The following is a 23465-nucleotide window of genomic DNA, read 5'->3' on the forward strand; positions in this document are numbered from 1 at the left end:
CGGCCAAAGCCAAGGTCCCACCCCAGCTCCTCCTCAGCTGTGCTGCTCACACACACACACACACACACACCACGTCACCCCAGCTCCCCAGGGGAGCTAGGGGACAGCTGCTTCGCCAGGCCTTGACCTGGTGCCCCATAGGCCACACAGTGCCCACCAGGGAACCCACCACCTGCCTTTCCCCACCTCTGCTAACACAGGAAGGGGAGAGGGAAACGGGGTGCCAGAGTCCCAGGATGCCTCCAGGGAGCCCCCAGCTCACCCACCACAGCCGAGGAGCTGGGTAGCCCTACTACCCCCATGTGGCACCCAGCCAGCTGCTCACCCCCTGGAACTCCCCACCGGGACCCTGCCATCCGCTCTACCCAGGTCAGGTCTGGGTGGGCAAAGGGACCTGCCAGGACCCCCCAGGTGCCAGCCCCCTGTGCTGAGGCTTCCCTGCCCGCTGCCCGCCAGCTGTCCATCTGGGATCTGCGTGTCCACCTCCCTCATGGCCCCCTTCTTGGGAAGCAGGAGCAAGTGGGAGGGAGTGGAGGAAGCTCTGCAGCGAGGGGCTCCTGGCTCTGCGCTTCTGGGAAAGGGAACCCAGGAGGAGGGGCAGGTGGACAGTGGAGCTGCCCTCCACAGGGGAGACCCAGCCCTGCTTCCCAGGGGCTGGGTGTCTGGACCACGGCCTAGGCACAGAGCTGCCAGGGGCAGGGGAAAAGCCTTGGACTCTACCTGTGGTGGCGGCCTGTCAGGGTCCACTGAGCACTCACAACTGTGCTGGGGGAAGGGGAGCCAGAGTCGGGGACGGCAGGCTAAGCCCCCAACATACCCCCAGGTGGCGGGCAGGTTCAAGTGCCAACCCCTCGGCGTCCCCACTTCCGGTGTGTGGGAGGAGGCCTCTCTCAGGGCCTGCACATCTCAGATAAGACGCCTGGTGCCCAGAGCCCGTGCTGGCCTCCCGCAGACGGCGTGGAGCCGCTGTGCCAGGAGGCCTGCCTGGGGTCTGCTCCGGGTATTTGGGCTCAAGTGGGGACCCCGGCAGGGCCCACGAGGAAAGGGCAACCCTGCCACCCTTTGGATAGAGGAGGCTTAGGAGTTGGTGAAGGTCTCCTGACGCTCAGACGGGGCTCTGCCCCTCATAGAGGGGCTCCAAGGGGTCCTGGGCTCCTCGGCAAAAACACTGAGCAGCCAGACCTTGGGGACACAGAGACAAACCCAACCAACACGGCTAGAAGGTGAGAAGCACTGCGGGAAAACAGCAGGGGCGGGGGTCTGGGTTCCGGTCCGGAGGCTGAGCAGTGAGGGAGGAAGGGGATTGCTGGGAACACGGTCAGGCTGTTATGCTGAGCTGGGGCGATGCCCCCAGGCTAGCCCTGGGCAAAGCCGCCCCCTGGGCTGAACGCCACCCAGAGTCCTGGGCTGGGTCACACATTCACAAGCCAACACCCAGGCCAAGAGGCCTTCTGCCGAGTCCCGAGGGGGAGCCCCACAGAGCCAGAGGGAGGAGGTGGAGGAGGACGCCAGGCAAGAGGCTCTGGGCCTAATCCTCCCAGGGGCAGCCCTGCCCAAGTGCCCCCAGCCAGCGCCCAGGCACCCGCATGTGTGGGTGGGGACTGCCCTCTGGCCACAGCCTCAACGTGGAGCGCAAGCCACGCACCACCACTGTGGCTTCTGAGAAATTCGAAAGGCCCGAGGGCGAGGGAGGGTGGCCCTGGGCCGAACCAAAGTGACAGCATGACGATGGACTTTGCAGCTCCACAAGTTCAGACTCCGCCAGCCCGGCCCGTGGCCAAGTCTTGAGTGGCATTTCTTCATCTGTAAAATGGGGCCAACGGCTGGGGCCTCTCATGTTTGCTGGGTTAAGAGAGACCAGAGCCTAGCTTGCAGCCCACGGAGAGGGTTCAGGGGCTGTTGTCGGTAAAAACTGCGATCCAGCAACACCGCACGTGTGCGCGCACACACACGCACACACACTCATTCCACACACACCCACTCCACATACACTCACTCCACACACACACACACACCTCACACCCCCTCCACACGCACACACTCGCAGGTACTCACGGTCACACTCCCGCACACCTGCTCACTCTTTCACTGTCACTCACCCCCATACACACTCCTGCACACGCACACGTCACACCCACACACCCGGTCACACACACGCCCTCACAAACTCACACTCACACATACGCGCTCCCTCCTTCACACTTCACACGTGTTCAGTCGCACTCATACTAACTCACACGCGGGGGCACCGGCCACGTTCACCCCCGCACTCGCTCAGCACTAGCGCACACATCCGCACTCATCGGCCGTCCGGGCTGAGGGGGGCGGCGGCGGCGGCGGCGGCGGCGGCGGCGGCGGGCGGGGCGCCCCGAACGCGTGGCCGCCCGCCTCCAGGTGACGCCCCTTGACCGGGAGTGCTGGGCCCGGGTGCAGAGGCCCGGGCGTGAATCACGGCCGCACGGGGACGACCAGGGCGCGGCGGGCTGGGTGGGGCGGGGCCGGGTGGGGTCCTGCGCCCCGCGTCCGAGCCCGGTCCCCCCGCCCCTAGCAGCCGGGCGCAGTCGGCGCTGCCCGAGACGGGGGTCCGGCGCCCGCCGGTCCGCAGCGACGCCCCGGGCCCGCGGCAGCCGGCGTCCCCTCCCCGCCTACCGTGCTCAGCTGGGCCCCCATGGTGGCGCCGCTCTGCACTCGCTCCGCCGCCGCCGCGCACCGAGCCAGCCCCCGGGCCGCGTCACCGAGGAGGAGGGGCGGGCCCGAGCGCGGCCCAGTCGGGGCGCGGGGGCGGGAGGCCGAGCTAGAGGCCCGGCTCCGCCCCGCCCCGCCCGCTTCCGTCCGCGGGAAGAGGGTTGAAGGGAGAGGATCCGTTCGAACGCGAAGCCGGGCGCCGGCGCAGTCGCCCCGGTAGCCTGCGGCGGGGCTCTGACCCGCTGAGTGGCCTCGGGGACGCTGGCAGTCTCTGGGCCTCGTTTGCCATCCTAAAGGGGAGAAGATGGCGCCCCCTATTGATGGGATCTAAAATAAAATCCGGAAACTCCACCGCGGCCTCCAAGGCCTGCAGGAGGAAGCCCCGCTTGGCCTGACCTCAGCCTGCGCCCCTGAGCACGTTGCTGGGCCTCACAGGCCTTCTTGTTCCTCAAACTGCTCAGCTTGGTCCCGCCTCCAGGCCTTTCCCTCTCTGGAACACCATCCCTAACTGCCTCAGGGTCAGCCCTGGCTTCTTGCTTGGGCATCAGGTGAGATGTTCCGTCCTCAGCAAGGCCTGCCCTGACTCCCTCTCCAGGCAACCTCTTGTGGTCTTCCTGGCACTTAGCATTAAGCTAAAGTCACCCTTTGTGTTTCTTCAGGGATGGTCTGCCCCCAGCCCCACCCCATCACAGTGGACTGTGGGCTTCCTGAGAGCAGGACTCTGCTTTGAAGTCCCCTGCCTGCCTGGAACCCAGCACAGAACATAGAGTAGCATATAGTAGGTGCTCAAAAAATACTTGTTGAATGAGTGAATTCAACAGACAGTGGGCAGGTGCCTGCTCTGTGTAGGCCCATGCTGGCCCGCCGGGGCTCTCTGGCCTTGATTGCAAAGGAAGTAATCAAACAGGAAAGCTTTACTTGAGCATGTGCAGCCAGTAAGTTCTCATGACTAGGTGCTTCCTAGGCCACCCACGGCACAGGTGCCCTCTCCAGAGACACCTTCCACAGAGGCCAGGGGAGCCACAGGCCACCCCGAACCTTAGCATTTCCCCCAGTCACTTCTCGTTTTCTCCGTGTTCTTTGTTACACCTGGACTGGTGATGGTTATCACGAATGTGGATGTCTGATGTTGGATTTTCTTCTCGTGAAATTTGGAGGTGACGAAGTTGCCTTTCTCCTTTATTTTATTTTTTTGCGGTACGCGGGCCCCTCACCGCCGCGGCCTCTCCCGTTGCGGAGCACAGGTTCTGGACGCGCAGGCCCAGCGGCCATGGCCCACGGGCCCAGCCGCTCCGCGGCACGCGGGATCCTCCCGGACCGGGGCACGAACCCGTGTCCCCTGCATCGGCAGGCGGACTCTCAACCACTGCGCCACCAGGGAAGCCCGCCTTTCTCCTTTTAATCATCACCTAAATGGCCTTAAATAAACAAAACTTAAATACTATTTAGACTAAGGCTATAAATGCTAGTCCAACAAACAGTCCTAAAAAATCACAATTAGGATGGAATCTATTTTTTCGTCTTGTCATTTAAATTATTACATGCACTTGTAGACTCAAAAAGGAAATAGCTTTCCTCCTAAAGTTATCACTGCTGTTGTTGCCTCTCTTAAGATCATATTAACTGTCCATTTCTTTTCTTATTTATCTGTCTGAACCTTTTCATAATTGTTGCAGTATATAGGATTAACATTATAACAATATAAATTATTGAAGCATTTTGCTCTCACTACAGTAAAAGCTGTTGTGTTTACACCTTACCCCACTGAAACACTCCAGTGTGTAAAGCACAAAAGGAGATTTCACTCCTGGTTACATCTGGAAGCTTCCCTAGAAAGTATCCCGCCTGCCAGGCTTGGCCTCGCATGAAGGAGTTGTGGTCCAGTTTCTTTGGGAGGGGCAGGGCGGAGTTCTCCCCAGACTCCGGGAGCTGCTCATCTCCCGTATGACTGTAGGGTGGCCCCAGGGGCAGAGTGTTGGCGGGTGAGGGAGAGCGGGGAGAAGAACCAGAGGTGACATTGGTTAGGTGGCCCATTCCTGCTCTTGGAACTCAGACCAAGTGGGGAGGGTTCAGCTGCCATTCACTGTGTGAGCACAGGCCAAGGCCTTCCCCTCTCTGGGAAAGGGTCAGGGAACAAGGTCTTTAAGACCCCTTCTACTTCTGATATTTTATTCTGGGTGGGTGTTCCTTCAGACTTTTTATTTGGAAAAATGTCCAATGTACAGAGAAGTTGCAAGCATAGTACAATGAACCACCGGATTCACCAGCTGTTAGCCTTTGACCCCTTTCCCCCCTCCTCCCTATCTACCGTTTACTTTGGCTGCACCGTGGAGAGTTAGTTGCAGATATGTCGCCCTTCACCTCTACACACTTCACCACGCATCTCCCAAGAACAAGGCCATTCTCCTACATACCACTGTGCAAGTATCAAATTCAGGGAATTTAACATTGAAACAACACAGTTGTCTGATCCCCAGTCCACATTCCCCTTGTCCCGGTTGTCCCATAATGTCCTCTCTAGCCATTATTTTTTGCGGTCCAGGCTCTAATCCCAGGTCAGGCATGGCCTTTACTTGGCCAGGGGTCTTTAGTCTCCTTTAGCCTGGAGACAGATGGGATCAAAGGGCAGGTGATGGGTCACCTGCCTGTTGGCGCCTGCCTGGTCTCCCTATTGTAAAGGTAACTTTTACTTTGATACCCTGTGAATGTCCTAATTCCCAACAAACTTTCATCCAATGCTTTTAGTTGATGATCATGTCTGAATCAATTATCATTGAGGTAGTTTAACTAACTGGTTTACGAGGTACTTTGGGAAAAAACAAGCCAAAAAGGACCTTTGTCTTAATTATTCCTCAAGGCCCTTTGGTGAGCCAGAGAACAGAAACTCTCACAAGCCTGTTTGCCTTCTGCAAAGGCAAACATCTGGTCAGCTGAGAATCCCCTACTCTACTGAGGTGTTTGATCCTTGGGAGAGGTTGGGAAACGGGACAGAGAAACCATGAGTTTCATTTTATAGAGAAGGAAACTAGGCCCAGAGAGAGGAGAGAAGTGGGCAGCAGTGGAATAATTCCTCCCAAGGAGTCTCTGGGCTCCCGCCCCTTCCAGGTACCAGGGCAGAGGTTTGGAAAGGAGGCTTTCAGGCTGACTGCAGGGTAGAGTTTTCAGGGTCCAGGTTGGGGCTGTCCGACCCTTGCCAGTCCCCCTGGTCCCTATTACCTATGTAGGACCTAGGTTGCCAGATTTAGCAAATAAAAATTCAGGATGCCCAATTAGATTTGAATTTCAGATAAACAATGAATCAGTTTTTTGGTACAAGTATGTCCAAGATATTGCACTTAAATGTAGCTATACTAAAAAATTAAAAGGGGACTTCCCTGGAGGTCCAGTGGTTAAGACTCTGTGCTTCCAATGCAGGGGGCGCAGGTTCGATCCCTGGTGCGGGAGCTAAGATCCCACATGCCTCATGGCGCAGCTGAAAAAAAAAAATTAAGCTAAAAAAACCCTCATGATGTTGTCCAGGGTGTTTGGACTGACATTAGGTTGCCAGGTAAAATATAGAACACCCAGTTCAATTTTAATTTCAGGGAAACAATGAATAATTTTTTCTCCCTGCTGTGGGGAATTAAAAAATGCATGGGACGTGTTATCAGATATAGGAAATAAGGCAGGTAAAGTCAGTGGGGCCTTGAATGCTGGCATGAGCTGTCCTTCTGAGAATAGCTGACAGCATTGAAAGAAGGGACTTAAGTTTGGAGGCCCTTTGCCAGACAGTTCTAGAAAGGGACCAGTCGGGGGAGACTGCAGTGGCTGGTGACATGCCATGAGGCTCAGGCCAGGGGTCAGGGGATGAAAAGAGCATTCAGGAGGCAGGACTGATGGGGCCTGAGGCCCACCAGCTGGTGTGAGTGGGCGGGAGGCTTCTGGCCTGGCATGGGAGGGGGCGGGGAAAGCCTGAGGAGCAATGGAGTCCAGTGTCTAGAGTTCAGCAGGGGCTGGGGCCGAGGAGGAGAGAGTGGCCCTGAGTCAGGGAAGGAGGGACTCAGAGGTAGGGCAGTGTGATGGGCGGTGGAGCAACCTCCTAGGAGGCGTTTCTGCCATAGGAGGAGCTGGCTGGACCTCTGGGCCCTGGGAGGGGAGGGCTGGGTCTCCCCACTCCTGGAGGTGGACGGAGGTGAGGGGCCCAACCAGCCAGGCCACCTGCCCACCCCCTGTCATAGCTGAGTGTCAGGAGAGGCCAGTGAAATGATTCATTGCAAGCTAAGGTATTAACCCCCTCGGGCATTTACAATTTGAAGAGAGAGCTTGTTTAAAAAAAAAAAAAAGCAGCAGCAGCAGCAGCAGCAGCAGCAGGGACTGGAATAGCTTTTTAGCCGGTGACTGAGGCATTACTGGTAGAATCAGGCACCTGCTCAGGCTGTGAACGGGCTTCAGCAGGGAGGGGGTGCTGGGACCGGAGGTTGGCTCCACTGTCACCAAGCCTGTCCTGCAGAGGCCTTTCTGGAAGCCACAGTCTGCTCTGGTGCAACCTCTGTGCCAGCAGAACTGGGAGGTTGATGAAACAGGAATGGGTGCCGCGCGTGCGCTGTGGCAACCGCATCAGAGTTCTCCAGAAGTATTCACAGCACAGTCCCAGCCTGCAGGATCCAAAACCCATGCAGCCAGTGGAGTCTGGCCTGCACCCCTGGACCAGCCGAGCCTGAGAGTGAGTCATCGCTTACCCAGGGCATCCTGTCTCCATCTCATAGCAGAGAGGCCGTGGCTCAGAAAAAAAAGGGCCTGGCCCAAGGTCACACAGCTGGTGAGCGTTGCGGCTGGAGTTTGAACCCAGTTCTCCTTGCTTCTGAAACTCAGCTCTCCCCACGGCCACTTGCCCCCAGAATCAGGCATCTGTTTTCCTTTTCCTTGTTGGCTTGAGCCACCTTACAGAGAATGTCAGGGACTGACTCGGGGGTGAGGGTTCTGTGTTACTGCCCCCATATCTTGTCTTCTCCAGACCAGAGATTTTCAAATCTTGGCTCTTGCTGTGTGACCTTGGGCAAATTACTCCCCTTTCTGGGTCTCAGTTTTCTCGGCTGTAAAATGGAGGATCATCTAGAACCTAGTAGAATCCAATAGAGCAAAGGTTGCAAACGGTTGGCCAAAGGTCAGCATCCAGCCCTCGGAAGAGTCTGTTCTGGGTTTTGGCTTCATTTGAACCAGTTGCCAAGTGAGTATTTCTGGCTTCTTGTGACAAATCTGAGACTCTTGCTGTACCAGCTCCCACAGGCAGGCCCTGCAGGTGCTGGGTTTGCAGCCTCTGGTGGAGCTGATTCTACGACCTTCCCAAGGTGCCCCCATAGAGTGTAATTTTCACACTCTTTGCTCCCTGGGAAGCAGGAGATGGGTTCTAGGTGTGGCTCTGCCCCCAACCAGCTGTCTGACCTTGGGCCAGCCATCATTCCTCTCCAGGTCACATCTATAAACAGGGGCAACACACCCATCTCAGAAGGCTGTGGTGAGGATGAATCGAGATGCCAGGTGTAAAACTGCTTTACAAAGCTGGATGTGTGGAGAGGTGGATATTAGACCTAGCAGCACCATTACCTGAGTGTCTGTGGTATGCTGAGGGCTAGGCCGGGGAATCACAAATGAATGCGGCTCAGTCCCCAGAGACACGCAGAAGCACCAAGCTGAAAACAGTGGGTCCAGGCCATTCACTTGTGAGTGAAGACAACGGAGACCTCATCAAGGTGACATTTGCGTTGCTACCACCCGATTCATTCATTCACTCCTCATATCTTTACTGAGCCCCTACTTTGTTCCAGGCACTATTCTAGATGCTGGGGGTATAGCAGTGAGAAAGACAGTCAAAAATGCCTTTGAGGGCTTCCCTGGTGGCGCAGTGGTTGAGAGTCTGCCTGCCGACGCAGGGGACACGGGTTCGTGCCCCGGTCCGGGAAGATCCCACATGCCGTGGAGCGGCTGGGCCCGTGAGCCGTGGCCGCTGAGCCTGCGGTTCCAGAGCCTGTGCTCCACAACGGGAGAGGCCACAGCAGTGAGAGGCCCGCGTACCGCAAAAAAAAAAAAAATAAAGCCTTTGAAAAGCTGACATTCTAGTGGGGATGGAGTGTGGAGAATAAACAAGAAACGATTTTTTTAAAAACAGACATGTAACTTCGCTGAGAAAAGGAAAGACAGAGCAGGGTCAGAGGGTACAGGTAGTAGTGGGAGTTGCTGTTTTATGTAAGGGCCAGGGAGGCCTTCCTGAGGTGATGCTAGCAGAGACCTAAAGAAAGTCAGTGAGCAAGCCCTGTGGATAACTGGGGAAAGAGGGTTCCAGGAAGTAAGAGCAGCAAGTGCAAAGACTCTGAAGCAGGAGTATGCTTGGCTTCTTTTTTTTTTTAATTAATTAATTAATTAATTAATTATTATTTTTCTGGCTGCATTGAGTCTTCACTGCTGCGCATGGGATTTCTCTAGTTGCGGCGAGCATGGGCTACTCTTCGTCGCAGTGCATGGGCTTCTCACTGCAGTGGCTTCTCTTGTTGCGGAGCACAGGCTCTAGGCACGTGGGCTTCAGTAGTTGTGGCTCGCGGGCTCTAGAGCGTGGGCTCAGTAGTTGTGGTGCTCGGGCTTAGTTGCTCCGTGGCATGTGGGATCTTCCCGGACCAGGGCTCAAACCCGTGTCCCCCGCACTGGCAGGCGGATTCTTAACCACTGCACCACCAGGGAAGCCCACTTGGCTTCTTTAAGAAGCAGCAATGATGTCAGTGTGTTCCATTACTGTGAGGCTAGCTTTGACCACTTGGCCAAGCCATGTCTGCCAGGCTTCTCCCTGTAAAGGTCTCTATTTAATAAGTCATCCATGGGATGGTCCTTTGAGACTGTGATTATATGATTTGACTTAATCCTCACAGCAACCCTAAAGCAGTTTTAAAACATATCTGTAAATTCTTTGATATCCCATCCATTGGGAGATGGGGGTCTGTGTCCCCTCCCCTTGAATCTGAGTTCTGTAACTTCTTGACCAATAGAAGCTCTGTGACACTGCCATTTTGGTGGGAGCCAGACCATAAGAAATTGGTGGCTTCCACTTCCTGTCTTTTGGGATGCTAGCTCTTGAAACCCAGCCACCATGCTATGAGGAAGCCCAAGCAGCCCACAGAGAGGCCCACGTGGAGAGGAGCCAAGGTCTCTGACCCTCAGCTTGGCTGAGCTCCCCAGCCAACAGCCGACACCAATTTGCTGGCCATGTGAGTATACCACCTTGGAAGCAGGTCCTCCAGCCCCCAGTTAAGCACCCCAGCTGACACCCTGTGGAGAGATGACCCACCCCCCACAAGCCCTGCTCAAATTTCACATCCGCAGGCAAATTTAAAGACTATTGTTTTGTTTTATACCACTAAGTTTTAGAGCGGTTGGTTACACGATAATAGTTGACTGGAGCAAACCTCATGAAGAAAGCCGCCCCATTTTACAGACGAGAAACTGAGGCAGAGAGGGTTGGAACGTCTACCCAAGTTCTCACAGCCAGTTAGTGGGGGAACCAGCATTTGAAATCAGCTTCTTCATGTTATATTTTGGTGAACGGAGGTTTTTTTATCTTAGCGAAGTCCAATTTACCCATATTTTCTTTATGATTAATATGTTTTGTGCAGACATACTATTTTGAAACTTTTTTTTTCACATATGACTACGTAACATCTTTTGATGTTAAACACATAATGGTGTTTGACAGTTGCCCGATGTTCTGTTACATGGGATGCTATCATTTATTTGACCAAGCTCCATTGATAGGTATTTAGTTCTTTCCTAACTTTTCACTGCACTGAACAACACTGTGGGGAACACCTTGCACATATATCCCTGCATTGTTCCAATTATTTCATAAAAATAAGTGCTCAGACATGGAATTGCTTGGGCAAAGAGTGAGCAAAGTTTTAAAGCTTCCTAGTAATATAGCCACACTGCCAGTGGGTACATTATGTAAGTGGGTATGGGTTTTCTGAGGCTGTCATAACAGATTACAACAAACTTACTGGCTTCAATAAACAGAAATTTATTCTCTCACAGCTCAGGAGCTCAGAAGTCTGAAATCAAGGTTGGTTCTCTCTGGAGGCCCTGAGGGAGAAATCTTTCTGTGGCAGCATAACTCCAATCTCTGCCTCTGTTTTTTTTTGTTTGTTTGTTTGTTTTTTGCAGTATGCGGGCCTCTTACTGTTGTGGGCTCTCCTGTTGCGGAGCACAGGCTCCAGACATGCAGGCTCAGCGGCCATGGCTCACGGGCCCAGCCGCTCTGCGGCATGTGGGATCTTCCCGGACTGGGGCACGAACCCGCGTCCCCTGCATCGGCAGGCGGACTCTCAACCACTGCACCACCAGGGAAGCCCTCTGCCTCTGTTTTCATGTGGCCTTCTTCTCTCTGTGTCTGTGTCCTCTCCTCTTCTTCTTTTTATTTATTTATTTATTTATTATTTATTTATTTATTTAGCTGTGTTGGGTCTTAGTTGTGGCACTTGGGATCTTCGTTGGGGTGTATGGGCTTTTCTAGTTGCGGCGCGTGGGCTTCTCTCTCTAGCTGTGGCACACAGGCTCTCTAGTCGTGGCACGTGGGCTCCAGAGTGTGTGGGCTCAGTAGTTGCGGAGTGTGTACTTAGTTGCCCCGTGGCATGTGGGATCTTATTTCCCTGACCAGGGATGGAACCCGTATCCCCTGCATTGGAAGGCGGATTCTTAACCACTGGACCACAAGGGAAGTCCCTCTCTTCTTCTTTTAAGGACACCAGTCACTGGATTTAGGGCCCCCTAAATCCAGGATGATTTATTCTTGAAATCTTTATATAATTGCATCTGTGAAGACCTTTTTCCCAATAAGGTCACAGTCTGAGGTTCCATGTGGAACCCACTACAACCCACTACAAACCTGGTCTTTCTTTGTCCCTTGGTTAGAAAGGTTGTTGGGGGTAGAAAGGATATCCCCAGGGCTTCCCTGGTGGCACAGTGGTTAAGAATCCGCCTGCCAATGCAGGGGACACAGGTTCGAGCCCTGGTCCAGGAAGATCCCACATGTCGCGGAGCAACTAATGCCGTGCGCCACAAATACTGAGCCTGCGCTCTAGAGCCTATGAGTCACAACTACTGAGCCCGCGTGTCACAACTACTGAGCCCGCACCACTAGAGCCCGTGCTCGACAACAAGAGAAGCCACAGCAACAAGAAGCCCGCGCACTGCAACGAAGAGTAGCCCCTGCTCGCTGCAACTAGAGAAAGTCTGCGCAGCAATGAAGACCCAATGTAGCCAAAAATATAAATAAATAAATAAATTTTAAAAAAGAAAGAAAAAAAGGAAAGGATATCCCCAACTTGAGCTCAAGCTAGGGCTCAGACAGATCTGTGCAGATCTGGGCAGGTCTGGATGGAAGTCCCTGATGGTGATGGGGCAAGCCTGGCTCATAGCTGTTTGTGTGAGGGGCTGAGCAGCCCCCTGGGAGGGCAGCTATCCTTGGGAGCAGGGAGCTGGGTGCCTCGTATGACAGTACCTGCACCTCCTGAGCACCTCCCAGCACTGTCCAGGCACTTCCTCGGGTGCCATGTGAGGTGAGCTGGACCCCAAAACAAAGTTAACCACCGAGGGAAGGGGCAATTCTGAGTCTCTCTCATGGTGTCCATCACTGGCATTGGTCTCTAAGCCATCCCTGGGGCTGGGCTGCCTGCCATCTTGCCACTACCCATGTGAAAACAAGAGCCCGAGCAGGCCAGTGAAAGAAGGGCTGCCCACTGCAGTCAGTGTGCAGGCTTCAGCAAGAAGGAAGCAAACCATACCCAGGTATTCTGATGGACAGACGGAACGACTATGGGTACCACATGGGAGGGGTCAAGGGCCCGAGAAGGCGTAGCACCCAGAGCGCTCCTGGTTGAAGAGCTGGTGTTATTGAGGGCTTCCTGTAGTAACTCATTCAATCCCCCAATATGCTGAGGAAACTGAAGCACCGAGCTATTCAGTAACATGCCAAAGGCGACACACTAGTGATGCTGGAAGGGACTCAAAGCCAAGGCTGGCTTGCTCCAGGGTCCATGTTCTTAACGTGATTGCAACTGCCTGGGACGGAAACCCGATTCAAACCACCTGCGCAGGAAGGAGTTTACGGAAGGCCCCTGCCAGGTCTCCCTGCCCCACTTCTTTGCCTCTTTTTGCCAACAGTAGGTGTCTTCCCAGGGGGTGGACCTCCTGCCCCACAGCGGGTCTGAGTAGAGAAATCCTAGAGAAGGACCTTGATTGGTCTGTTTTGCCACGTGCCCATCTTTGGACCAATGAGTGATGCCAAAGGGCTGGCACTCTCCAATTGGCCCAGTTTGGGTCAGGTGCCTACCCCTTAGCCAATCACTCTGGTGAGGGGGTGGAGTCAAGTGGGGAGTTGGTAACTCCCCTCGGGATGGAAGGGGTGGTGCAAGGTGGGTGCAGGGAGGGTTCCCAGGATAAAGGGCAAGCAGGCCTGTGACCACGGTGGGTGGTGCCGGTGGTTAAAGTGAGCTGTGAGCTGGGTGGCACCCAATGGGAGTCACCACTGGATCCTAGAGCTAGAAAAGGCTCCATCCCTGACTTGGCTTGGGCGAGGGGAGGATCGGAAGGTGCTCTGAGAACCTCAAAACACTGTGTGATTTTGTCCAAGGAGGAAGGGAGCCAGCCCCACACGAGCTGCCCTGTGCGTGTGGCAGCGGCCAGGGGCTTTTCCTGCGTGGAGAGATCGGATCAGAGGTGTTGATCTGGGCTCTGCTTTCTCTTGTTTTCCCCTGTATTTTCCTCCTTCCCTTTCCCTGTGCTCGCTGCCCCAGGGGAAGGTTGAGGCAGAGCAGAAAGCCAGCAGCCTGCCTGGGGCAGGGGGAGGACTCCCAGCATGGACAGAGCTCCTTGAGGGCACACGGAGGAGGAAAGTCTCCCAGCCCTGACTGGAGGGGTGGACCCAGGGCTGGAGCAAGTGGGGAGCAGCTAAGGGAGAGTGTAGATCCTGGAGCCAAGGCGTCTGCCCCCAGCGCTACTGCTGGCTAATAGGATGGCTTGTGTGAGTTAGAGGAAGATGCCCCCACCTCTGCCCCATGCTGGGATCCAGGGCGTGGTGAGTGACCACACTGCGTGTCAAGCTGGGTTTCCACTCCCACCTCTGCTGGGTTCTTGCACAACAGGACAAGATGGTTCTAACTGCACCTGCTTCCTGGGTGGGCTACACTGCCAGAGAGCAGGGGCCTTCCTGGTGTATCTGGGCCACTGGGACCCAGGCAGTCTCCCCAGAGAAGCCTCTTGAACGCCACAGGGATGAAGAGGAAACAGGGAGCTGCTCAGTTTCAGCCATCCTATGCCGATTTGTGAAGATGGGTGACCAGCAGAAACCTGTGAGGACCGGTGACCAAGGACCAGCCCCACCCAGTCCCTCCTCTGAAACTCCTGCTCTGAAACTCCCCTCCCTCCTCCTCTGAAACTCCCCTCCCTCCCTCCCTCCCTTGTTCCCTTCCTTCCTTCCTTCCTTCCTTCCTTCCTTCCTTCCTTCCTTCCTTCCTTCCTCTCTTCTTTCAGATTGTTCAACCTTTGCCTGTTGGGAGCTCTTTCAGTTGGCCTGTGTCCCCTTAAGGTGGTGTATGTGTGTATGTGTGTGTTTGAGCCCCTCCTTAGTTTCTGGCACTGCAAGGCGCTCCAGGCTCATTTTGTATAACCCCTGCCCTAGTTCTAGAACCAGGCATTCCTCCAAGGAGACTGGGTTCCTTTTAGTGGAGAACGGCATTGGAAACCGAGGTCTGGCTGCGTGACGTTCCACCGTGTGGATCTATACGTATCCATCCATCTAGTTACGGATGTTTAGGCTCTTTCCACTTTTTGGCTATTACGAATAATGCTGCTATGAACAGCACTTGTGTACAAAGTTTTGTGTGGGCACGTGACTTCATGTCTCCTGGTGATAGACCTAGAAGTGGAGGTCATACGACTCTGTGTTTACGTGGCTGAGGAACCGCCAGTTTTCCAAAGTGGTTGCGTTATTTTACAGAACCACCAGCAGTGCATGAACTTGCAGCTTCTCCACATTCAAACCAGTGCTTGTCATTGTCTGTCTTTTTGATGACAGCCATGCTAGTGGGTGAGAAACGGTATTGACTTGTATTTCCCTAAGAGCTAATGGTGTCAAGAGCATCTTTTCGCTTGTTTGGCCATTTGTGTATCTTCTTCAGAGGACTGTCCATTCAGACCCTATGCCCACTGTCAATTGGGTTGTCTTGATTACTGCTTTTTGGTGCCCCTTCCCTTTGGGCCTGAGGAGATAGCCTCTCTGGCTTCTTCCAGTCCCGACCTTGATTTTAAAGAAATGAATGGGGCACAGTGGGCCTTGGTAGGGGGCCGCCTCATCAATTCCCAGAGGTTTTGGCGACCAGGTGTGTGATGAGAATGTGGCAGCCGCGAGGATGAGGGGCCCTAACTCCGTGAAGCAGGGAGGGGGCTGGAGGGCATGCTTTGTCCCTGTAGAACTGTAGGAGTTGGGGACCACTGGGGCATCTGTTCTTGAACAGCTGACACAAAACAGAGGCAGAACTTGCTCCCTTCTCTGGCACCCCATCCCTCCATGCCCATAGGAGCCCTGCTGGGCTCCTCCCCAGGCCACCCACACCTGAATGAGATCCAGGACGTTTGTCCCCAAACTGGTTTGTGCCTGTTGAGTCTTTGCTATTGTAACCCCTGAAGTAATTCAGTGTTATGTAAGCTGCTGAAACTTGAGGGCAAACAGAAAAATTGTGGAGGTTTCTGTGAAAATAAACTTGAATCCCATGGAAAAGTTTGATATAGGTAAGTTGCTTGACAGTATTCTGCGGAATGGGGAAATTCCCCGGCGATCCAGTGGTTAGGACTCTGCGCTGCCACTGCAGGCTGCACAGGTTCCATCCCCGGTCGGGGAACTAAAATCCCATGTGCTGCGCAGCGCAGCCCAAAAAACAACAAAAAAAGAAATCTGCAAATTAGGTGAGTGAAATGACTGTTTAACATTGAGAAGAAATCATCAAAATCTAGACAGGCTCTGTACTTGGATGGCTTCTCGAGCCTCTGAAGGTTTGACCTCTACCTGGGAGCCAAGCCTAGAAGCCCCAGATGCTGCCTGATGGGGCTGGGTTAGGCCAAAAGCATGATCCTGTCTCCAGGCAGCAGCCCCAGCCTCTAGAAAGGGCTGGGTCCTCATCGACAGATTCCAAGGGGATGTCCACTTAACACCAGTTAAAGCAAACTGTTTAAGGCACGTGTGTGCCGGGACTTCCCTGGTGATCCAGTGGGTAAGACTCTGCGTTCCCCATGCAGGGGGCCTGGGTTCGATCCCTGGTCGGGGAACTAGATCCCACATGTGTGCTGCACTAAGAGTCTGCATGCCGCAACTAAGAAGTCCACATGCCACAACTCAGTCCACATGCTTCAACAAAGAAGTCCACATGCCTACAACTAAAAGATCCTGCATGCCACAACTAAAGATCCTGCGTGCTGCAACTGAGACCCGGCGCGGCCAAAATAAATAGATAGATAGATAAGTAAATAAATATTAAGGCACAAGTGTGCGTCTAAGTCCATGGGCTTCTTCACTAACTGACCATCCATGTCCCAGCTGGGGAGAACGAGACAGCTTGACTATATGACAGCACCCTGTGTAGGGGGATGGATGAGAGAGGCCCAGTGTCAGGGAGAGGAGGGAAGCACCGTGAGGGCCAGGTTTCAGTTTCAGCTTGCCTGCCACCTCCCTGGTCCCGCACTGCAGCCCTGTGTGGGATACGGGCAGAGATTTCCCAGAGGCCGGGACTGGGGCCCACAGCAGCGCGGGAGCTGCCCACGGCTGATTGGTGGACTGGCGGTGCAGGGCTCTTTCATGCTTCTGGCTCTGGCCCCAATAAAGAGCATCATGGGAACAAACAGGCAAAAAGAGCTGAGTCCAGAGAGAGCCCTGGGGTGGGTCCCTGAGGAGTCGGCCTCCAGGATTCAGTCTCAGTGCAGCTGGTTGGGCACAGGAAAGAACACAGGTCTGGTGTCCAGCAGACCCGGGTTCAAGGCCCAGCCCCTCCATCCACTGGCTGCGTGACTTGTGCACGTGGCTAGGCGGGAGTCTGTTTCCCCATTTGCAGCGTGGAGATGATGACACACACATCCTCGGTGTGACATACACCCCTTCTGTGGGTCTGTGCTCTCTCCTCCACAAGGGGGCGCTTCTCAGGAACACAAGGGCCAGTGGCGAGTGCTTTGGAGACAGAACTGCTGCTCAGGCCCCTGACACTCCAGGGCTTTGCCATCCCAGCCCCCAAACCCAGCTGCCAGCCAAGGTGTGGGCTCCTGGCCCTGTGAGAAGGAGTCCAGGCTCTGAGACACCAGGCGTGGGTATGGGAGTGGGGGGAGGCAGATTCCCACTCAGTCAAGAGGCTTTCACTGTCATGGTCACTTCCCTGCTCGGGGCCTCAGTTTCCTCATCTGCGCAAAGGGATGACACCACCTACCAGGTGTCTGGGACGCTCAGAAGAGCACACGCTCCATTTCCCAAACTCCAGCCATTCCAGGGCCTGCGAGAGGTTTGTTCCACCGAGCCCCACCTCTTTTGTTAAGTCTTTAAATGGATTCACTTTTTTCCTTAAAAAAGAAACTATGTCAGGGACTTCCCTGGTGGCGCAATGGTTAAGAATCCGCCTGCCAATGCAGTGGACACAGGTTCGAGCCCTGGTCCGGGAGGATCCCACATGCCCTGGAGCAACTAAGCCCCTGCACCACAACTACTGAACCTGTGCTCCGGAGTCCACGCGCCACAACTTCTGAGCCCGCACACCTAGAGCCCATGCTCTGCAACAAGAGAAGCCACCGCAATGGGAAAGAAGCCCGCGCACTGCAACGAAGAGTAGCCCCCGCTCGCCACGACTAGAGAAAGCCCGTGTGCAGCAATGAAGACCCAACATAAAAAAAAAAAAAAAAAAGAAGAAAGAAACTATGTCATCAGAAGCAGAGAACAAGTATCACTTGCCAGAAATAGAAAGTAACCATAAAGATAAGCCCAGTGGAAATACTGTGACTACATTTTAACTGCCTGCTGTGGTTGGCCAGAGGCCTGAGCAGGGCCTGCTCTCCTCTGGATATAAAGTGTGCTCAGCCCGAGTCACAGAGGTGGACAGGTGTCCTCACACTGAACCAAGCTTTCTCTTCTACCCAGACAGAAGGCTGGAAAGAGACGTGGAAAGGTAGGAGGTTTCTCTCCATGGAAGTCCACGTTAGTTAATGCCACATCCATGTAGCACTAAATGACCTAAGGACCCCCTGGCCCCAGCGGGACGTGCCCACACTCAGGGGAGCTGGGCAGGTCACCCCACACGTGTGTCCTTCTGTGTAAACTAGGACCTGGCCGCTCTGGGTTCTTGGTCAGTTTCTTAGGGTCCGGTTAACAGAAAGTCAAGTCCCACAGTCCATTCCTGCTGGGAAGGCCAGGGGCAGAGGACCCCACGGCAGCGCCCCTGAGGTCCTGTCCCGCAGAGCCCCTGTCCTATCTGGACACACCTCTCTACCCACAAGGGGATCCTGTGCTGTTGTTGCACTCAGCACATTGCATGGAGGCCCCTGTGGGCCTGCCTTTAGGAGCGGCAGGCATGTGGGCTCAGGCCTGGAAACAGGTGGTGACGGAGAGGTAGATGGGGGTGGGCATCAAGGGAGGGAAGGCCAGACTTCTCCCGTGAGCCTGTGAGCAGCCCTGTGAGGTCACAGCCACCTGTCTGGGCCCTCGGCTTTAGGGCGAAGATGGAGAAGGAAAAGGAGGAGTTCTGGTGATGGAAGAGGTGAGGGAGCAGGGCCCAGGGCCTGGCTGGCCAGCTGAGAGGCCAGAGGTGTAGGGCCAGACCGCCCTTGTCCTGATCTAGGCCGGCTGTGTGATCTTGGTCAGCACAGGCCCGGCCTCTCACACTCAGGGCTCTGGAGGGTGAGCAAAAGATGCCACCTGGTGGTCTGCCCGGGCCCCTGGGCAGGTGCTGGGGAGGAGCAGGTGAGCGGCTGCAGGAGGGAACAGTGCGGCGCAGAGGGGAGGCGTCCTAGGCCAGTCGGCGTGCAGATCTCTCTGCAGAGCTCCCGCCGCAGCCTTGTTATCCAGCGCCCCCAGGTGGACAATATGAGAATGACTGAAAACCCTGAAGAGACAGGAAACTGGCATTGCCCTCACTTCCCACGCAGAGCAGCGCCAGGCAACCCCATCTGAATCTGGCCTCCACCTCTTACCTGCTCCGGGGCCTCAGGTAGGCCACTGGAATTCTCAGTTTTGTCATTTGTAAAGAGGGGTTCAATCCCAGGAGGCCCTCAGCTAATTGGCAGTCCCTTCCTGCCCCTCACACCGTTTGTTTTCACTGGTGTGGCCAAGTGGTGACAGGATGACGGAGCCCCGCGGTGACCTTGCAGGTCTCAGAAAGTCTACAGAAGGCTGGAATACTAACATCCCTGCCACCACCCCCCTGAACAGCCCTGGGTAAGTTGCTTTCCCTCCCTGCGCCTCAATCTCCTCCTCTGTAAAATGGGGTAAATGACATGGTACGTAAAACACGCAACACTGAGAAGACCTTGTCATCTTCCAGGTGGGACTATTCTGAGGATTTAATTGCAATACGTTAATTTAAATCAAATGCGACAATGCATGCAAAATATGTATATATTTAAAATATATATATTCCTAGGGCAGAGACACCATAATAAATGCTCGTCCTGCTGGGGCTCTGAGACACCTCCAGGCTCAGCTGTTCCAGGTGGGGGTGGGCAGGCAGCGCCTGGTGGTGGCACCCGGAGCAGAAAGCAAAGTGGGCCAGCTCCTCCCATGCCGCCTACCTCATGTCCCAGCCCGGACCCCCAAGGGGCCTCCTCATGGGTCTCTGTGCCTCAGTCAGCACACAGAGGCTGGGGCCCTGCCCAGATCACACAGCAAAGCTGGGCCAGAGACCTGGGATGATCAGGGTAGACTTGATATAAAGCCTGAGGTTCTTCGTCTGAGCCCACATGCCCACCGGAACCTGCTCTCTCTGCCCCCTTTAGATCCTGCCTCTGCCTGGAGGGCAGCGGCCTTCTCCTCCCTCTTTATCAAACCCAGTGGAAAGGAGGGACACGTCTTTTTCTCTTACCCTCCTACTTGTGACCCGGGGCCTGCTCGATACCTCTCCACTCACCAAGGCTAGTCTCCTGTGTTAAGCTGTGTTCACAGGTGACACACGGGTGGCTGCTGAGCTGGCCCAGCTTCTCCTGCAGGAGAGCAGGGCCGTGGGCGCCGCGGAAGCTGTGGACTGTGCCAGCAAAGGGTGGGTAAGGCCTGGCAGGCGACCAGGGGTGCGGGTGTCCCAGGAGCTGCAAGGTCACAGGCATTCAGAGCAGGCAGCATTGGGCTCAAAGAAAGAGACCCTAGCTCTGCCACCTGCCCCTTGTGTGACCCTGGGCAGGTGACCTGACCTCTGTGAGCCTCGTTTGCTGAATTGTAGAGAATCCTATCTTTCACCAAATATATTGATTATGGGAGAAACACCAAATAAGCATCTCAGTAGATGCTAAGGTGGTATTTGATAAAGTCCAACATCCATTCTTAATTTTAGAAAACGACTTTATTGATATAGGAACAGATTTTATGCCTTAACATGATAAAAATATGTAAATATATGACACTAAAACCCAGTATTATATTCACTGGTGAAGCAGTAGATGCATTTCCATTAACTTCTGGAATAAGGCAAGGACTTCCTGTCACCACCACCATTTAATGCTGTTCTGGGGGAGCTAACCCAGGCAATTAGGACACACAAATAAAATAGATTAAGTGTTGGAAATACAGATGCCAAATTTCACTGTGTTTAGATTATTACCTGGGAAAGCTAAGAGAATCAATTAGAAAAACTATTAGAAACTTTAAGGAGATTAGAAAAAATTAATACTTAAAAATCAAGTGAAACTACTCTGTGTGAGATTATAATGGTGGACACATGTCATTACACATTTGTCCAAACCCATGCAATGTACACCTAGAATGAACCCTAATGGACTTTGGGTGACAATGATGTGTCAGTGTAGCTTCATCAATTGTAATAAATGTACCACTCTGGCGGGGAACATTGATATGGGACAGGCTGTGCACGTGTGGCACAGGGGGTATATGGGAAATCTCTGTACCTTTCCACTCAGTTTTGCTGTGAACCTAAAACTGCTCCAAAATATAGTCTATTAAAACAATCAACTGTCAAAAAGAACTTAAAAAAATGGAAAAAAAATCAGTTGTCTATTTATAAATATATAGTAATTGGTTAGAATGTCTCTGAAGAAAAGACCTCATTCATCATGGCATTTAAGAAAACATCCTTTAGCAAGGATCGTGTACGTTCTATGTGAAGAAAGGGGTATAAAGACTTAAATTAAAAGACAGGCTTTAGGGACTTCCCTGGTGGCGTAGTGGTTAAGAATCCGCCTGCCAATACAGGGGACATGGGTTCGAGCCCTTGTCCGGCAAGACTCCACATGCCGCAGAGCAACTAAGCCCGTGCGCCACAACTACTGAGCCCACACGCCTAGAGCCCGTGAGCCACAACTACTGAAGCCCACACGCCTAGAGCCCGTGCTCTGCAACAAGAGAAGCCACTGCAATGAGAAGCCCACGCACCGCAATGAAAAGTAGCCCCCGCTTGCCGCAACTAGAGAAAGCCCGCGTGCAGCAACGAAGACCCAACGCAGCCTAAATAAATAACCCAGCGTCATTAAAATGTCCATTTTTTCTAAATTACTTATTCATTTAATAAAATTCGAACAGCATATTTAAAAATTAATCAAATGATTCATCTAGAAGAGTAAATGTGTGAGAATAGCTGTAGGAAAATCCTGAAAAGGAAGAGTAATGACGAAGGACTGACTCCATTAGCTATTAAAAGAGATAATGCTTGTTATTATAATTACCTAAGGTAATTGAACATATATTATATTCCAGGCCCTGTTCCAAGGGCTTTATAAAGACCACACCATTTGATCTTCATTACAACACTTGCAGGAGTAGGGATTAGGGTTTTAGGGCCATGGCTCACGGGCCCAGCCGCTCTGCGGCATGTGGGATCTTCCCGACCGGGGCACGAACCCGTGTCCCCTGCATCGGCAGGCGGACTCCCAACCACTGCGCCACCAAGGAAGCCCAACAATGGGCTTTTTAAAGTAGAACTCAAGAGAATGAAAAGACAAGTCACAGACTGTGAGAAAATACTTTAAAAAACACATATCTGATAAAGAACTTGTATCCAAAATACACAAAGAACTCTTCTAACTCAGCAATAAGAAAACCCAGTTTAAAACAGGCAGAAGATCCAAACAGACACCTCACCAAAGAAGATACACAGATGGCACATAAGCACAGGAAAAGATGGCCAATATCATATACATTCAGCAATTGTAAATTAAAACAACAGTGAGATACCACTACAGACCTGTTAAAATCCAAAGGCTAAAACCCAAAAAACTGAAAAACAAACAAACAACAAACAAAACTCCACATACCGACGTGGAGGTGGAACAACAGGAACTCTCATTCACTGCTGGGGGAAATGCAAAACAGCCACTTTGGAAGACAGTTTGATTGTTTCTCACAAAGCTAAACACGGCCTTACCATAGGATCCAGCAATCACACTCCTAGGTATTTACCCAACTGACTTGAAAACTTATGTCCACACAAAAACCTGCACGTGGGTGTTTATAGCAGTTTTAGTCATAATTGCTCAAACCTGAAAGCAACAGTGATGTCCTTTCCTAGGTGAATAGATAGTGGAGTATACATCCATACAACAGAATATTATTCAGTGCTAAAAAGAAATGAGCTATCAAGCCATAAAAAGACACGGAGTAGCTTTAAATGCTATTGATTAGTTAAAGAGGCCAGTCTGGAAAGGCTATATACTATATGATTCCAACTATATGACATTCTGGAAAAGGCAAAACTATAGAGACAGTAAAAAGATCAACACCTGGGGTTCTGGGGGAGTGGGGAGAAGGATGGATAGGTGGAGCACAGTGGATTTTCAGAGCAGTGAAATTATTCCGTGTGACACTGTAATGGTGGATCTGTGACGTTATACATTTGTCAAGGCTCATAGCACCGCGCAACACCAAGCATGGACTCTAATGTAAATGGTGGACTTCTGTAAACAATAGTGTATCAACACTAGGTCATCAGTTTTAACAGATCTAATGCTCTGATGGTGACATAACCATCAGAGATCTAAGTGTTGGGAAAAAACCCCTTCCAGGTAAAAGGGCTCAGAACATCCCACCTCAGAATATGCTGCTTTGGAGTACTGATTACTTTGAGCTGAAGGTTCTTGAGGAACAGAAGATGCAGGAGGGACTCTCTGCCCTCCCCTTTCTACCTAAAAGCAGGTCATACATTTCCCAAGAGAAAGGTGCCCTCCCTGCACCAGGAAGAGAACATTCTTATCACCAGAGACTGGGGGGCGATGCTGAAGGGGATCTGTACAAACTGCTAAAATTACCCCAATTGGGACTTCCCTGGTGGTCCAGCGGTTAAGACTCCTCGCTCCCAATGCAGGGGGCCCGGGGTTCAATCCCTGGTCAGGGAACTAGATCCCACAGGTGGTAACACAGACCTCGTGCAGCCAAATAGATAATTAATTAATTAATTAATTAAATACCCCTGATTTTCTATTAGTTTTCCCCATGTATTTCCTTGCCACTGTCCTACAACTTACTGCCCGGGCCCCAGCCCCTTCATCCTGTCACATCCCCACAAAGTGTCTTCTTTATGTAA

General features: G+C 53.1%; 1 protein-coding gene across 2 annotated transcripts in view; it reads right to left on the reverse strand.

Moving 5' to 3' along the window:
- The window catches only part of CYB5R3 (cytochrome b5 reductase 3), a 47110-nt gene that overhangs the window by 22342 nt on the left and 1303 nt on the right, over positions 1–23465 (reverse strand). The window contains exon 1 of one of the 2 annotated variants that reach the window (XM_067698306.1): positions 2650–2807. The exons of the other annotated variant lie outside the window; for it this stretch is intronic. Within the exon in view, the coding sequence (XP_067554407.1) occupies positions 2650–2670 (21 nt within the window). The 5' untranslated portion in view covers positions 2671–2807. Of the gene's footprint in view, positions 1–2649; positions 2808–23465 lie in introns of those variants that run through there. 2 annotated transcript variants of the gene reach the window in all.

This window comes from Pseudorca crassidens, chromosome 11, assembly GCF_039906515.1.
Source record: "Pseudorca crassidens isolate mPseCra1 chromosome 11, mPseCra1.hap1, whole genome shotgun sequence".
Taxonomy (NCBI): Eukaryota; Metazoa; Chordata; class Mammalia; order Artiodactyla; family Delphinidae; genus Pseudorca; species Pseudorca crassidens.